The 17,317-nt window shown below is 31.0% G+C and overlaps 2 protein-coding genes across 3 annotated transcripts; both read right to left on the reverse strand.

Annotated features, from left to right (window-relative positions):
* Positions 1-817: 817 nt before the first annotated feature.
* LOC108334926 (receptor-like protein kinase FERONIA) lies at positions 818-3,637 on the reverse strand. The gene has a single exon (XM_017570847.2). The coding sequence runs from the start codon at positions 3,635-3,637 to the stop codon at positions 1,127-1,129; it is 2,511 nt and encodes an 836-aa protein (XP_017426336.1). The 3' UTR covers positions 818-1,126.
* A 3,581-nt stretch (positions 3,638-7,218) lies between these two features.
* Positions 7,219-9,053, reverse strand: LOC108335504 (universal stress protein PHOS32). Of its 2 annotated transcripts, none has more exons than XM_017571528.2 (4): positions 8,729-9,053; positions 8,314-8,645; positions 8,125-8,219; positions 7,219-7,835 (listed from the first exon to the last, which is right to left on the reverse strand). In XM_017571528.2, exons 1-4 carry the CDS (start codon positions 9,022-9,024, stop codon positions 7,551-7,553), a joined length of 1,008 nt encoding a protein of 335 aa, XP_017427017.2. In that variant the 5' UTR covers positions 9,025-9,053; the 3' UTR covers positions 7,219-7,550. The 2 variants fall into 2 exon arrangements, with proteins under 2 accessions (XP_017427017.2, XP_017427016.2); XM_017571527.2 differs by having other exon boundaries at positions 8,125-8,222; positions 8,729-9,052.
* Positions 9,054-17,317: the final 8,264 nt, after the last annotated feature.

Genomic DNA, 17,317 nt, shown 5'->3' on the forward strand with positions numbered 1-17,317 from the left:
TGGTAAAATGTAAGGTGGAAATGGCCTGAATATTTGGTGTCATGCATTGATGGATACGAGTTGACTGATAGTTTAGCTGACTCCAAGCCACTTCTTTATTACTGTTGTTTTTACTAGTCCACGCGGAGAGTTTCAATGTTGGCATTTTGCAATAGACAATACAGATGTGAACGTATTCTGCAAGGACATCAAAGTCCCTTTCATAAGCTGTGAAGTTATTGTTCTTAATTGGAGTATGTTATACCGACATATTTTTTAATATAAAATTTGATTAAATAATTAAAAATGGATAATTTGTTATGACCTTAGTTAGGGTACTTAGCAATCAGAACAATTATGATACAAACAATCATATTTTTCACATTTCAAGATCTGTGGTTAATAAAAATGAGGAAGTAATTTTTCGGCCTTTTGGCGATTGCAACTCAATCTGTATTTTCAAATATTGAAAGTAGATGTTAACGCGTGGGAGGCATGGATTTTTTGTTGAAAAATATTATAGTCAATTTAATTAAAAAAGTGGAAAGGCCTTTATTCCATTGAAAAATAAATAGTATAAAAGTCATGAATATTATGAATAAAAGTTTGAGAGTCTACAACGTTATATTTATATGTATTGTTAGATAAAATTTATTTTCATCATGGAATTTGTGAGATCAAATAATAATTTTTTTATTAACAATTTAGATATTTTAATATTTAAAGTTTAAAATGACGCAAGTAAAAGAGAATAACTACTGAATTTTCTTTAATTGCAATCAAATTAGTTTCATTTTTCAACATACATATTGTTCTTAAATGGTTGATAGTTTCTTAATCTACTGGAATGTTAAAGATTATTCAATACTAAATTTTCAATTATTTTCTATATGTGGTAAACTATTAATGGGATGTTGGCTGCATGCAGAATTCCCCTTACATACTAGCACTTGCCGTAAGCCATTTGTACGAAGCAATTGGCCTGTTGTTTACGGGAAAGTTCAGAAAAAAACTAAGAATTGCAGCAGTGGTAGCGCAATACAAATGATTTCTAGTAGTGCTTTTGATTCCTACAACACATTATTTGAAATGGAAATGTCTTAATGTCTAAAAGCATTGAGGCAATTTGTTTGTGGAAAGATCACGTTCACCGACCAATAGGCGTCATGATTTCAGAGAACTCAACCCCAGGTGTCAAATCTGAATTACCCTGCAGAGCAGCATTATGATTTCCATTTGGGACACTGCCTTCATTTTTCTGAAGATGCATTGCCAGAACAAGGCTCTCTAGCACTTCACCAATGGATGGCCTTTCCGTTCCTCTTTCAGCCAAACATTTCATTGCAACTCCTAAATATAACTCAAAGCACTCCTTAATTATGTTTTCTTTCAAGTTGGGATCAACTATTTCCTCCACATTTCCATTCTCAAGGCACGACACAGTCCATTCAGCCAAGTTAATATGCTCATCATCTTCACCTACACTTACAGCAGGTCTTGCACTCAGAACCTCTAATAACACCACCCCAAGTGAGTATATATCAGATTTCTCAGTCAACTTGTGGCTTTCATAGCATTCGGGATCTAAGTAACCAATGCTACCCTTCACGTTGGTAGTGACAAAGGAAGGGAAACCTGCCTTTGACAACCCAAAATCTGAAATTTTGGGCACCCAGTTGTGATCTAAGAGTATGTTGGTTGTCTTGATGTCGCGGTGAATGATCCTGTCCTTTGTGCCAGTGTGAAGGTAGTGCAAACCCCTTGCAATTCCCATGCATATCTCAAGACGTTGAATCCAATCCAAAGGGGATCCATCTCTCTGCCTCAGATGAAGATGATCGTGCAGACTTCCATTGGCCATGAAGTCATACACCAATATCATCTCCCCATCCTCATTGCAATAACCCAAAAGGGATACCAGGTTATGATGCTTAAGCTGTGAGAGCAAAAGGATCTCTGCCTCAAATTCTGAAATACCTTGCTCTGACATTGGATTGGCACGTTTAACAGCCACGTAAGTTGCACCATCGGTGAAGCTACCCTTGTAAACACTGCCAAATCCACCAGTGCCTATAAGTAAATCCTCATGGAAGTCATTTGTCGCCAATTTTATATCTCGCATTGAAAATTGAGTGCAAAGTGACCACTTTTTTGCTTTTTCAATTCGATTAGGTGTGTGGACAGTGAGACCGCACAGTGAAACGACCCTTCTAAGCTTGATCACCTTTAACCTGATTAGGAGTAAGCAAAGGAGAACTGGCAGCACCACTGCAAGAAGTCCACATCCAATCAGGACGAATTTGAGTTTCTTCGAACTTTTATTAAAATGTGCAACATGGGAAGCCTTTTCATCTGACCCAGACAAGAAGCTTTTGGAAGGGTTGAGCCCTGCAAGACTCTTATCACCAAAATTGCTGAGTTTAAAGATCTCCACACCATTCAAGTAAGCATTGTAGTACATGGGTTTAGAATCCTTGTATGGGTGCAGATCAAGCCACAAATCCTGCTTTCCCTCATTAACGTGTGGAACCATCACTACGTAATCTCTGTGTACAGCAACTCCGGGCTCCCCACCCAAAGCAATTATATCAACTTGCTCTTCAGCTGTTTGATTATTTAAAAATACGGTAAAAACTACCTGATTGATCTTTGTTATACCTTGATAAATTTCACAGAAGTGAAGCCTGACCAGATAAAGGAAACCAGAATCAACGGGAAAAAACCATGTCAAATTGAAATTTAAATTTATAAGTCCATCATCAAAAGGTGGCATTGAGCGGGATGTGCGGTAAACGTCTACTGGGGCTGAATATGGTGGAGCATTATCAGAATACAAAACCAGCATGCTCATATCAAAGGGTCGAATACCAATATTAGCCCCTAAAATGTAAACTTCATCAGAGTCCCAACTCCGAAACATGTCAGTGTCATATTTGGGTGGGATTTGCTCACCTCCTACATTCAATCTGTACAAGTTCTCCATGGCAGTGTCATTATAAATGTTAACAACTTTGTTATGGCCAACTAAGGGAAGAGGAGCATCATCACCACCCGTCGTGTATAAATTAAGTGGCATTGAAACAACTTCAATACCATTCAGAAATGCAAAGGCATGGGAGGTATTATATGATGGGGAGAAAGTGAGTTGTAAAACACTCCCACTAACATGCACAATGAATTCTTTCATGAAATAGGCCAAGTTATAGTAATCAGCGTTGAGGGAAGCACTGAAGTTATGGAGAAGAGTGAAGTTAGCAGCACTTACTGATAAGAAAGCATTGGAGATGTTGAGATTGATGTAGGAAGCTGGGTAGAAGTGAAGGCGAATGAATTTGGGACCTGGAGTTACATTGAAGGTGTAGGTGAATTTAGAGTGAAAGATCCTTGCAGTCATATAGGGAACTTCTGGAATGGATTCAAGAGTGTTAGGGGCTCTCACTGCCAGGGACTTGGTGTCAGCATCAGAGGGAACATACGGTGAAACAATATCCCCATTCCAATTCCTTCCATCATATTGAACATATTCTGAAGTGTTGGAGCCGCAGCTGAGAACTATGTTCTCTGTAGGAACATAACTACCATCATCAGCAACTGCAACTAGTTGTAGGTTTGAGAGATACAATATAAAAATGTAGCCTGAGAATATGATAGGGTTCATAATTCTTCTCATCAATCTTGTGTCTCAACAAAGATATTTGAGAAAGGAAAAAACTATCAGCTATAGCACTTTATCCTAATTTCCTAATTATATAGCTTGATTTTTCAACAAAATAATTGTTTGCTTATTTTCAGTTTCAACGTTGACTTGGCCACTAAAGCTTGTGTTTTTCCTTACGAGACCTCCATTGATAATATATTCCAATATCCAGCTAACATTACTAGTTTGCTACGAATGACAACTTATATCTTTCAAGTAGCCTTGACTAAAGGTAAGGAAATTGTCCCCATTGTCAATTCTTAATTTTCTGTAGTGTCATTTATTCAATGTGATTGGCAATTTGTACCGTATGAAATTACAAAACTATTTAAACACTTATGCTGCCGACTTAACTTGTTAAAATATTAATTCTATTGGAATTTTGAAACTTTCCGCACTAAATTAATGTCAAAAGAATTTATATTAACATTCTTTTATGAAATATGGTAACATGGATGTAGTCTCTTATTTAAGAGAGCTACATTCCCGTAAGACATATTGACACATCACTTAACACTTAACAATTGTTAGTACATGTGGCAAAAATTAATTTTACGAATCAAATAAAAAATCTCAATATTTTTGCTGCAAAAGTTCCTTTTTCTTCCTTTTCATCTGTTCCGGACAGCAACCAAATTAATTTCTCACATCATGGGAACATGGCCTAAATGGATCCAAACATGGCATACTGTGCGAAAACTTAGTCCTTCTAATCCAAGAGTTACTATCTTCGCCCATCTTATTTTCAACTTTTCCTCTCTACAACCTGAGAAATCTCAAAACTAGGTTGAGACCCTTCAACCAGAATGAGGGGAGGAATGACCAAAAACCCCATTGTTTACATTTGAAAAAGAAAAGGGTAGTATTCCATTAGAAGTTGAAGATAGAGGCAAAACAAGATATTATTCAACAAAAGAACAAGACCATCCATAGACTCAACATCAAGCATCCCATTCTAGCCAAAACCCATCTTCCGTAAATAAGCCTGAAAAAAATCCACACAAATATCTCAACAAATTAATCCATCCAACAAAAAGGTAAAACGATCACCGAAACCTTGAAATATACAAAAAGTAAAAGAAAAGAACTCATTTGTGTTGATAATGAAAAACAACCTTAATTACCTCCATAACAGCCACAGAGGTGGGAAAATCCGTAATAGAATGACAGCGATATCAAACTAATATGTCGGTATAACATACTCCAATTAAGAACAATAACTTCACAGCTTATGAAAGGGACTTTGATGTCCTTGCAGAATACGTTCACTTCTGTATTGTCTATTGCAAAATGCCAACATTGGAACTCTCCGCGTGGACTAAGGAAAAACAACATTAATAAAGAAGGGGCTTGGAGTCAGCTAAACTACTCAATCAGTCAACTCGTATCCATCGATGCATGACACCAAATATTCATGCCATTCCCACTTTCCATTTAATAAAGGTAGTTATAGATTAAAATTTTCAAAATTGAGTTTAGATTTAATTTAAATAAAATAGATTGATATATATTCAGATCTAGATTTGGACTCTTTTTTCAATTTAATTTGGATTAAATTTAGAGAAAATTTATTTGTGTAAATTAGATTGAATATAATAAAATTGGTTTAATATATAATATAATTAGGTTTATTGGACATCAGACTGATCTGGACTTAGATGGACTCGTGTTGACTCAGTTCTTGTTAATTTAGCTTGACTTAGTCTTTGTTGCGTCACTTCAACATCGAGCAAAGCTTATTTGAGACTTATCTTTGTATATCGACTTAGCTCAACCTACACCCATGCCTATTTGACTCAACCTTGGGCTTAGGATGAGTTGGTTAGGCCCTCAACCTAGACTGACTCAAATTGACCTTCAACCTATGACTACTTTGTACCATTTTTATTTTCCTAATTTGATTCACTCATGTTTTGCTTATTCTTTAATAGTTACCTTGATTATCTGTTTTGCAACTTTGTTTACATGCATGAATTGAGATGATTAAAATATTTATTGTTTTAGGTCCTTCACTATAACTTACCATGACGATAATTTACTTGTAGCTCCTTTAAGTTTGTGAATCTTTTTTCTTGTTTTTAAGATTATTGCAAAACCTTTAAAGAAAAAAACTATATTTTTTCATATCTTGAAAGATAAAGAAACTTTGGAATCGTCTTGAAAATAGATTGTTGATAAGTGTGGGAGTAGTAACCTCTCCATGAAAATATTTCTCCATCAAAATAGTTTTCCATCAAAATCTTTGACAAAGTAAAGAAAAAAAAAGTGAAAAGAAAGAAGAGGAAAAAATACAAATAAAAAATTGTTCAAAGGGTAAGAAAAAATAGTTATTTTCAAATATTTGTTCATTTGTTCTTTCTTTTGCTCTTCTCTCGTAAAATCTAAAAGTTATCTACCTTTGCCTTGACTTATTACATTCTTGTAAAGTCTTCTTGATCCAAGATTCCATGCTATATCAAAATCTTGTTAAGTGGTGATAGTGTTTGCTTAAATTAGTATTTGATGTAAATATTTTAGGGATTAAAATTTTTATCTTGAATAGATTCTATCCAATTTTATCTATCTTGCTTACATTAATATTTTTTTTATCATGATTAATTACTACAAGACATCATTTTTCTTATTTATTAAATATTTTTATTATGGTTTATTAACTAAGTCATAACTATTAAACAAAATTATACTAATTACAATTTATATTCTAAATTAAATTACACAAACCAAATCAATATTTCTTTATTTTAAATAGTTTAATTTTATTATGTAGATTAGTTTTAATTTATGATATTATTTTAAAACCCAAAAACAAAATCATATTAAATATTTGCTATTATTTTTATAATTTTTATTACGTTTTAATTTTTATTATTTTTTTAATCTCTTTTTTTAATATTTTGCAAAGAAATAGAAAAACCAAATAGAATTTAATATTCAACGAATCAAATTCTGACCAATTTTTCGATAATAGAAACCATTGTTTATGGTTCAAAATTAGGCTTCTTGCAAATCAAATTCTGAATTGGAAAATGAAGACGTATTTCCTTGTAAATAATGTTGAGATAGATTTATTTCGATAATTTCTTTTAAAAAAAATTATTTGATAAAAAAATTTGTCGTTTGGATTAATGTTAAATGGGTTGTCAATATAATCTTATAAGTTATTTTGGTGTAATTTGATGTACACCACTCAACTCAATCTTGAATTTCATGAACACCCGCAATTTGGTTAGTAACGACCAAGTCAACCAATGGATTATGAAATTCAAACATTATATAGTCTTTAAGAATTGCAAGGCTTAAATCAAGCACAAATTTTAGAAAAATGTCAAGAATGCCACATTTTAGCATATAATTTTTAATAATTTGTTTTAAAATTTGTTAAAAATAAAAAAAGGGCTTACTAGATTTTACAAGTAAAATTGTAATTTTAATTAGTGATAAACATAGGCAGCAATTGTGTATTAATTTTTAAACCCTTTATTTAACTATTACCAAAGTTAGGGTTACCTATTGTGAACTAAATTGATCTATATGCTTTCAACTAAAAAAATGAATTTAATGTATTATTACTGCAGCCATAAGTGTTTGTGTCTTTGTGGTGAAACCCTCATTCATCACATGCTCTGATTCTGCTCGGTAGCAAGGAACCTAAAGTTCACAATGCCACCATGTAGTACCCATTATGGATAATGGCCCACATAAGGACACCATGCTCCTTTTCCACTCTTAATTCCAATCCCTTTTTTTTTTTTTCATTCTCTGCACACTTTATTATGTACAAACATTGTGGATTACAGACACCAAAAACATGATTCATGATTTATACTTGTATATATCTTGAAGCTCAAAACACCCCATAAATTTGGTTCATTGATTAAGCCAATAGCCAGAAATCTTTGTGACGCTTGGTAGTAATCATGTATCCACCACTCTTCTTGCTTTTTCTTCTGACTGCAATGGCCATGCAATGTGCATTCTGAATGCAGTACTCTACCACCCCACCAGTTACTCTCTGCCCTGCCCACATCATCAGAAGACGCCATGTTGTGGACCTCTTCTTCTGCCCCAAAACCAGAAGTGCCACGCCTTGCTTTTTTGCCTCCTCCACTATTTTTTTACCCTTTTCCTTTCCCTCTATCACTGTTATCTCTGTTTGTACCTATCAGAATCATGTTGTTTGATATGAGTTCATTAAGTGGTAATACATATATATGTATGCCTCACTTATTACCATTGATGACTTTCCAACATCATGTAATTCAATGGAATTGTGAATGTGCAATTTTGATTGAAAATCCAAAGAAGAAATTCAACAACTTTTGATTAATTCTAGCATTTTGAGACACATTACAAACAAGGTGTTTGATGGGGGTAAGAAAATGTTGAATATTATAGGTAATGGTATATACCTTAAGCTACAAAGTCTAAAGGGAACTAATTGAGCTCACCTCAGGTCTCTTTACTTGACACATGTTCTTGAAGGAGGAAGCAAGTTCATTAGCCCTTGGAGCTATTTCCTTGCTGGATTCTTCATCATCTGTGCCTGCTACATTGTGTTAACCAAATTCAATCACTTTCTTTCTTAACAAATAAGTCAACGTTGAATGGAAAAACAAAGCTATGATAAATGTTTTCACCTTGTTTATTAGAAGGCTTCATGACATGAAGAAGAACTATAGTGTCCTGGTTCTGAACTGTATGAGTGAGTGCCCACTGCACAGCACCCTTGGCCTCAAGGCTAGAATCAACCACAATCATGATCTTCCTACCAATCACAGACCCTTGTTTGACACCTTCATCAGATTTCTCCTCACATGAACTGCAAGAATTCTCAGTTTTCTGATCAATTGTGGTGGCAATTGTGGTGTTTTCATGCTTGTTGGCTTGTGCAGGAGGTGAACGCACCCTTGCATGAGGCCTTATTCTGTTGAGGCAGAAGCCTGGTAACCTTGCTCCTCTCTTTCCCATGCTTTGCAGTGTAGATGGAGAAAGACACCAATTATATTATAAGGGAGAATGAACAGAACAACAGAGAAAGAGCAACAATAATACCTGCTGGGGCTGACAAATTTTGTAAAATGTTGGTCTGGGACATAGCTCATTTTCTGCTTTGCTTTCTCTTTTACTTTTCCGATTATCATTTTCTTAGTTCTTGGTTTCTTTTGGTTCCATTTTCTCCTTTGTGTGGGGGGCCTTGAATTGCTCCACATCAACGTGCTTCTCATCAAGCAGTAGGACCCTTCAAACATGGTTAAAAAATCAATTTCATTATTAGACCACTTCGTTTCTCCTTCTAACAACTCATTGGAGGCTTGTTCTCTTATTGATTGCAATTTGGAAAGCCCCATTTGCTTATCATTACAGGATGTTTCTCTTTCCCTTTTGCTTTTACAACTTTATTTGTTTTCTTTTGTTAAGGTATAACAAGGACTGTTAGGTTCTCAGCTTTAAAATGCTATGGTTGTGAAAGACTATAACTGTGTACCCTTCACTCTTGGCATAGTTTTCTAATGATGCAGCTTTTGGTTATTATATATACACATCAGTCATGAAAATCAGTGATTGTAACAAAAACAAGGTCTGCTACAATGGCAAAGAGATTAGAGAACTTGGGTTGCAATTATTGCAGAAATTCTTGTCAAAAACGTTGTGAACTATCATGACAAACCTATAGTCAGTTCTTTTTTTCATTTGGCTTTCTTCCTACGCTTCATGCTCTTGTTCATTTTGATGATACTAATAATAGAGTCATGTTCCCCATAAGAAAAGGATAAAACAATTATTAATGTGATAAAGGCTCACCTTCAAATAATGTCAATGACTTCTCTTTCAAAAAAGAGAACTTCAAAGGTTTTGTGACATCTAAGAAAACTGAAATAAAATAAAATATTCCCTCAACATTATCCAGCTTTTTATCAATATTTTCAGTCTCATGTTTTCTGAGAATGACATTTCATATTTTCTTACACCAACCAAAATGAAAAACTATGCAGTTTTCTGACATTCATATTCTATGAACAGGGGCAGCTGACATATATCAACCCAGTTAGTTCTTACACAAAAATCAAACTACAAAAGGTGATTCTTTAATGTGACATAGTTATATGATTTTATTCTGTGGTCCAACATCTCTAATTATGAGTTGAAAAAATTTCTAAGTTTTGGCATCCTAGGTGAAAATGTTCATTTGGAGACAATTTAGAAGCAAATGAACAAGTGACATGTGATGCACATGAAGTCTCTCCTAACAAAGCTTATTTTTTTGTCCATGCAAATTAATGGCAGTAAATTGGACAACTAATGTTGGAGAATCTACTTTAAACACCAATATTAAAGAGAAAAAGGAAGAACATGAAAGCTACATTATAACTTCTAAGTTTGACTCTCCACCTAAAATCTCCAATCCTAAATTGATTTGAAGGCAAAAGAAGATTCTCCCATCTTACCAACAAAACCATTCTTGATTGGAATGATAAAAGTCATTAGGTTATTTGAGTGAAACCTGCTATGACTTCAACTTGTTTTTAATTACCATTTTAGTTATGGTGTCACATTCATGAAATCTTTATCCTATTTTAGATTTTTCTAATTTTTGCTTTTGTTCTAAACAAGAAAATTATAAGTCAATTTGAAAAGTGATTGTTTGCCTCGTTGTCTAATTTAGGAATGCTCACCTTATTCCCTTATCAAATTGGGAGAAACAAATTGAAAAAGGAAAGATAAAAAAGCCCACAGTGAAGGTCCAACATCTGTTTTCTTTTTCTTTTCCTTATAGGTATACATAAGTTGGAGATTTATTTTTATTTTGAATACCTAATACAATTTTTCTTTAAATTAAATAGTTTTTAACTCCTAAATGAAATATGTGTTTGTGAAAAAAAAAATGCAGACGATGGGACAGATTACGATTTCAAATAGGAGAAATGCACAACACTATTAGTCAACTGAAAATATTTTTTTATAGTTAAAAATTATGTAAGTTAATCTCTAATGTATATAAACAGTGGAAAACAAAAATTATAAGCTGCAGAATTTCTACTTTTTTCAGTATCGAAAAATCCTTGTTCTTAACGAATTTTTTTACTCATATATATATATATATATATATATATATATATATATATATATATATATATATATATATATATATATATATATATATATATATATATATATATGCACACAGGTGAATTTAATTTGATTAATCTTTTTTAATATTTTTAATAGAGTATTAATGTTGAAAATTATAAATAAAACTTGAATAAGTTTCAATTTAATGTATATCGGGTTTTGTACATTCCCTTAAAAGAAATAGGTTTATTTTTTATACATATTATTATGATTAATTTGCAAAGCCTTTTACGTGTAATTTAGAAAGAAATGCTTTTACTTTATATATAAATTAATTTTAATTTAATAAATCAAATTCATGTCTTATACGTTTTTTTTTTCTCTTACTTTTAAATGTTTATCTAAACATGAATACATTTAATATGTAACTTTTAATTCTTTAAATAATAGTCTTATTACCATCTTGAACAAGAAAAATAGAATATTTGTTATCATGAATAAATCTCTATAAAATATTAATTTATTATTTATAACATTTTATTTTAATAGTATCAAACTATTAAACTATTAAAGAAAACCTCATGAAAAAACATATAGCTCAAGAAAAATATATACATACATTATGTCATTACAATTATTTCAAATATAACTCTAATATAAAAATCATACATATATACATGTTCTATGTAACTAAAGATATTATTACACTGAGTAAAAAATATACTAAATTTTTTAAAACAAAACATATACAAAGCTGGATCATTCTAATCCTATACTTATCAACGCCAAGTTCTTGGATTGGGTCAACCACAACATATAACAATCGTACAAAGAGAGAGTGTGTCTGTGTTTGTGTGTTTATGTTTGTATGTGTTTGTTTGTGTCCGTATCTGTATGTGTTTGTGTTTGTTTTACATGTGTCTGTGTGTTTGTGTCTGTGTTTGTGTCTGTGTGTGTATGTTCGTGTCTGTGTATGTGTTCGTGTCTCTGTGTCTGTGTGTGTTTACTTGCGTTTGTGTTTGTGATGTCCGTGTGTCTGTATGTTTTTGTGTCTACATATGTGTTTGTTTATGTTTATGTGTGTCTGTGTCTGTTTGTGTTGGTGTGTCTCTATGTCTTTGTGTTTTTTTGTGTATGTGTGTTTGTCTGTGTTTATGTTTGTGAATGTGTTTGTGTCTATGTGTGTGTTCGTGTGCCTTTGTGTGTATATGTATCTATGTGTGTTTGTGTGTCTATCTCTGTTTGTATTTGTGTGTCTCGTCTTTATGTGTTTGTGTATATGTGTATCTCTGTTTGTATCTTTGTGTGTGTCTCTACGTCTCTATATGTTTGTATGTGTTTGTCTCTGTGTTTGTGTATGTGTTTTTATATGTATGTTTGTGTGTCTTTGTATGTATATCTGTATGTTTTTTTGTGGTGTGTGTTTGTATAATGTATTTATATGTGTAAACACTTAACTTATGTGTTTTGAATATTTCTTTTTACTGATCAAATCTCACAATAAATTACTTCCTTTCTTAGTTGAGGATAACAAAAGATCCTCAAACATGAGATTCATCGTTACATGTATCCTATGAAGATGAAATTTTACTCTTTCTCGTGTAACCTCCTATTTCTCTTTTTTTATGTAAAAAAAATTCAAAAACTTATTGCATTATATATAATTATTAATTGAAATATTAAATCATTCTTATGTTTTGTTAGTATTATTTGTATCTATTCATTCTCTTCGGAAAAATTCATCATTAAAATTCATGTAGCATAGTACCCATAATATAAAAATTAACTTTTAATTTCTTTTATGTAATAACAATTCCAATAAATTGATTGTTTGATATTTGATTTTCTTTTTGCGTGGTTGACAGCTGGCATCAAGATAAAATAAGATGAATGTAAATTCAGTGCACCTGTATCGGCGGCGGAAGGTGATGGAACTATATATATTGCCAAATTGTACGGACTATTCAGAATCCACCGTAGTAACATCTTCGTCTATCTCTGTCCATTTTTTTTTTCTCACATACGACATAATGAATTTAATATTACGCAGATAGCACAGTTTTATATTTACATTAGTAACATTTTTTTTAAGGTCAGAATTTGGTTTTTGAATTTTAACTTGTTTTTTTTTTAATTTTAGGTTAGAATTTGGTTTTTCGGAAACCGAATTGCGAATATATATATATATATATATTAATCTTAGGTTAGAATTTTATATTTAAAATTTTATTTTTATAATTAAACATTTATAGAAAAGCATTTACTTAACAATTAAACAGTGTAATATGTTTATTAGTGCACTAAACACTACTCATGACCATTAAACTCAACCATGCAAAACATGAAATAATAACTTAAAAATAAACTCATTTACAAAAGGTTAGAAAAACATTATTTTTGGAAAATTAACTGCATATTGTATAGTGGTCTAAAAATTATAGATTGATAGTCATTTGAAAGCTCTTTGAGTCTAGATTCCAACAAAACAAGAATCAACTCATTTGGAGTCCGGTGGAGAAAGTTAAGAGCAAAACAACCATCAAAGGTCAGAGCTGGCAAGAATATATAAAGCGTTAGCGGAATAAACTGTACCTACTCAGATGTCCAAAAATCACACATTAGTTGTCATTGGAAAGAGTTTTGAGTCTACTTTCTAATAAAAAAAGAATCACATCATTTGGAGGTATGTGAAAAAAGTTATGATTAAAATAATCAGCATAGATCAAAGTTGACAATATGTTATGTCACTCAAATTGCCTTTGGGAAGTGTAGACCATACAGCCCCTGTAATTGATTATAAGGGCCCTATAAACGACTACACGAAAAAAAAATTAGTTTTGTACAAAAACTTGTGCTGAAGGACCCAACTGTGGGCACATAAGTAGTCAAAGAGATTTTTCATAATTTTTTCATATTTCTTTAATGGATGAGACTTCTTTTTAGTGTTTAAGTGTGAGTAGAGCCTGAAAACTGAGGTTTGGACAATCCATGGTGGAAGAAAAACCCAATTTTGGTCTGATGACCAAGTTAGCTCAACTCCTGAAAATGTGTAGGCCATTTTGGCCATTGCAACGATTATAAAGACTTTGTAAACCATTACACAAACAAAAATCTTCTGCAGGACCCAGTTGTGGGTACATAAATAGTCAAATACATTTTATGTAATTTTTTCATATTTCTCGAATGAATGAGAGTTATTTTTAGTGTTTAAGTGTGAGTAGAGCATGAAAATCGAGGTTTGGGCAGTCCATGGTGAGGAAAGACCCAATGTTGGTGTGATCATGTTAGCTAAGTCCTGAAACTAGTTTAGGCCATTTTTTCCCTTGTAATCGATTACAAGGACATGTAAATGATTACACGAAAAAAAATCTGGTTTTCTACAAAAACTTGTGCGGTAGGACCTAACTGTGGGCACACAAGTAACTAAAGAGATTTTTCGTAATTTTTTCATATTTCTTCAATGGATGAGACTTCTTTTAGTGTTTAAGTGTGACTAGAGCTTGAAAACTGAAGTTTAGAGAAAAAGTTAAGAGCAAAACAACAAACAAAGGTCAGAACTGACAGAAATATATAAAACGTTAGCTTTAAAGGATTAACTGTAGATGTCATTGAAAAGGGTTTTGAGTCTATTTTCTAATAAAAGAAGAATCACATCATTGAGAGATATATGAAAAAAGTAATGATTAAAATAGTCAACAAATGTCAAAGTTGATAACATGTTATCTTACGTTCTCACATAAATACTGCAATTTAAATTTTTTTACAAAATCAAATTTTTGTACATGTAATAGTCATTTAGATGTTTTTCTATGAATGCTTAAAAAATAAAAGTCTTTATAAAAAAATTTTAAAATATAAATTTCAAACCTAAAATTATAATATATATATATATATATATATATATATATATATATATATATATATATATATATATATATATATATATATATATATATATATATATAATTCAGAACGGTTTCGGAAACCGAATTCTAACCTAAGATTAAGAAAAGTATATAAGTTAAAATTCGGTTTCCCAATATTCCAATTCTGAGGTTAGAAAAGTGTGCTAGTAAATATAAAACACAGTATGCTATCTGGCTAATATTAAATTGTTCTGTGTTATGTCATAAAAAAAAAGTCAATCTCTATTTACCTCTTTTGAATAAGGTGATTTTAGTTTTAAATTAATGTGATTTAATTAAGTTTAAATGACCATTTATTAAATATGGTTGTCTATTAAATTCTTAATTTTTTCTATTTTTTAATTAATTTTTTTATCAAGTAATATAGTTTGTATCTTTTCCAATTATTTAACCAACTTTCATGCATTAAGAAATTTGAAGTTTGATTTTTAATATACGACATTATTTTGGACTCTAAGTGACTTTTTGCTATTTTTTTTTATTTTCATATAAATTATGGTAAATAACGAATCATCATTATCATTACTTACTTATTGTCAACACTTTATCATCATCTAATACAACCAATGAAATTCATTTAGAAGTATTATTTTATATTAATTAGTTTTTGTAACCACTAACACATAAATTAAATAAAAAAACTCAATAAAAAAATATAAAAGAATATATACATATCATTTTTGAAAATTAAAACTTTATGTGGTAGTTATTCTTAGAAACTGATTTGATAAAAAGAAGATTTGTAACTTATTCTGTTGTGTGTATATATAAGTGTGTTTTGAAGACTTCGTTTTACTGATAAAGTTTATAATGGGTTGCTTTGTTTCTTGTTTTAGGGGAAGACAACATCGGGAAGATGAGATAAATGTAGATGATATAGATATTGTTAATGAATTGCGATTCCTTGCGGTGATTACTTCCTCTTCCTCTCTTTTCATGTAAAAATGTTTTATGTTTCCTCTCTTTTCATGTAAAAATGTTTTATGTTTTATTAGTCTTTTAGAAGTTTTTTTTACATAGTAAAATAAATTGATTATTTGATATTTGTTTTGTTTTGGCATTGACAGCCCTCAAGGCAGAGTGGATCAAATAATTCAGTGGCGGAAGCTGGTGTAACTATATCGCCCAAAAGTATGGAGGACTATTCAAAATCGACTCCTAGTAACTCTTCCTCCGACGATAACTGTCACTGTCCTACCTGTTTTGAAGGTGATTTTAGTTTTATGTTATTATAATTTAATTAAGTTTAAATGTTTTCTATTGACTTTTTATCAAATATTTTTGTCTATTAAATCTTATTTTTTATATTTTTAATTAATTTTTTATATTTTTTTAATAAGTGAGCTCCCATTATTTAATATAAGACGAAATTTTCATATATGACTCTCCGTGACTTTTTTTGTTAATTTCTTATATACGAGTTAATCTGTTTTATATATATATATATATATATATATATATATATATTATATTTTAGTGAATAGTTTCCGTATATGCAGTTATGATAATGCAGTTTAGTATTTTGAGATTAGCAGAACATATTAAGAATTTGTTGTTTTAATAAATATTTTTCAAATATATATTTGAGAAAAAGATAGGAATATTAACCTAGATAGTACTTCTTTAGTATAATTGATAAATTGATAATTAGGGTACATGTTTGTTTATATGTGACAGAATACAGCGAAGAAAACCCCAAGATTACAACAAAGTGCAATCACCATTATCACCTTTGCTGTATATTAGAGTGGCAGGAGCGAAATAACACCTGTCCATTTTGTAGGCAGGTAAGTACATGAAATCTTCCATAAATAAAATTTAGTTAAACAATTTGTTACTACAAAGACTCAGAAAATGCATGATTTGATATATATATATAACACTGACACTCTTTTGTTCCTATGTGGGTTTACAGGTGATTGATTTTGATGAACTATAGCTTAACACAGAATCAAGACTATGTGTCTATAAGTATTTTCAAATATTTCTTTTTTCTTTATTTATATTTTCATTCATACGTGAATATTATATTTAAATCGTAATTTAGATTATTTTATTTTGTGTAATCTCAACTAATTTGTTAGTTTCTTTAGAGACTTTAAGTCATTTAAAATATATACAAAATTTCATACTAGATATCATAGATACATATAGCTTTATGTGGAAAGCCGATGAAAGTCATATGTACGGCTTGGAGGAAGATCTTTCATATCTTTCAAGATCACCCTACAATATGGTGCCAAAAAGTCATAATAAATTATTTTAGCCTTTCTAAAAGTTCTAAAAAAACGGATTCCTCCTTTCACATGAGGTACTGCAGAAGAAAAAACCGCAAAATCCAATCCAATTTATCGTAATCGATTAGTTAACATGTTAACCGTATTCTGAAACATAGAAAAAATCATTAGCTTATTAAATTCTGAAAAAGAAAAAGGTAAATCAAATTATTAAAATAAAAATAATATGGAAAAAAAATATATAACTCTTTTCTATCTTTTTCCCAACCAATAAGCCCTTCTTTTTCTTCATTTTCTTGTCTTCATTTTTTTTTCTTCCTTTCATATATGCTTCTCTTGGTATATCATGGCTTACTATCTCGTTGTATTTCTTTTTCTCAAAGTCTATTGAATTTCTACATCCTCTT

Source organism: Vigna angularis, chromosome 10, assembly GCF_016808095.1.
Source record: "Vigna angularis cultivar LongXiaoDou No.4 chromosome 10, ASM1680809v1, whole genome shotgun sequence".
NCBI lineage: Eukaryota > Viridiplantae > Streptophyta > Magnoliopsida > Fabales > Fabaceae > Vigna > Vigna angularis.

What these genes read in the sequence shown, in the direction of transcription:
- LOC108335504 (XM_017571527.2), bottom strand. Translation starts at nt 9,024, where the DNA reads ATGGGGCTTTCCAAATTGCAATCAATAAGAGAACAAGCCTCCAATGAG. An exon ending in AAATTTGTCAGCCCCAGCAG is followed by an intron (nt 8,646 to 8,728) that starts GTATTATTGTTG and finishes TACACTGCAAAG; the next exon opens with CATGGGAAAGAGAGGAGCAA. An exon ending in GTCAAGTAAAGAGACCTGAG is followed by an intron (nt 7,836 to 8,124) that starts GTGAGCTCAATT and finishes TGATTCTGATAG; the next exon opens with GTACAAACAGAGATAACAGT.
- LOC108334926 (XM_017570847.2), bottom strand. Translation starts at nt 3,637, where the DNA reads ATGAACCCTATCATATTCTCAGGCTACATTTTTATATTGTATCTCTCA.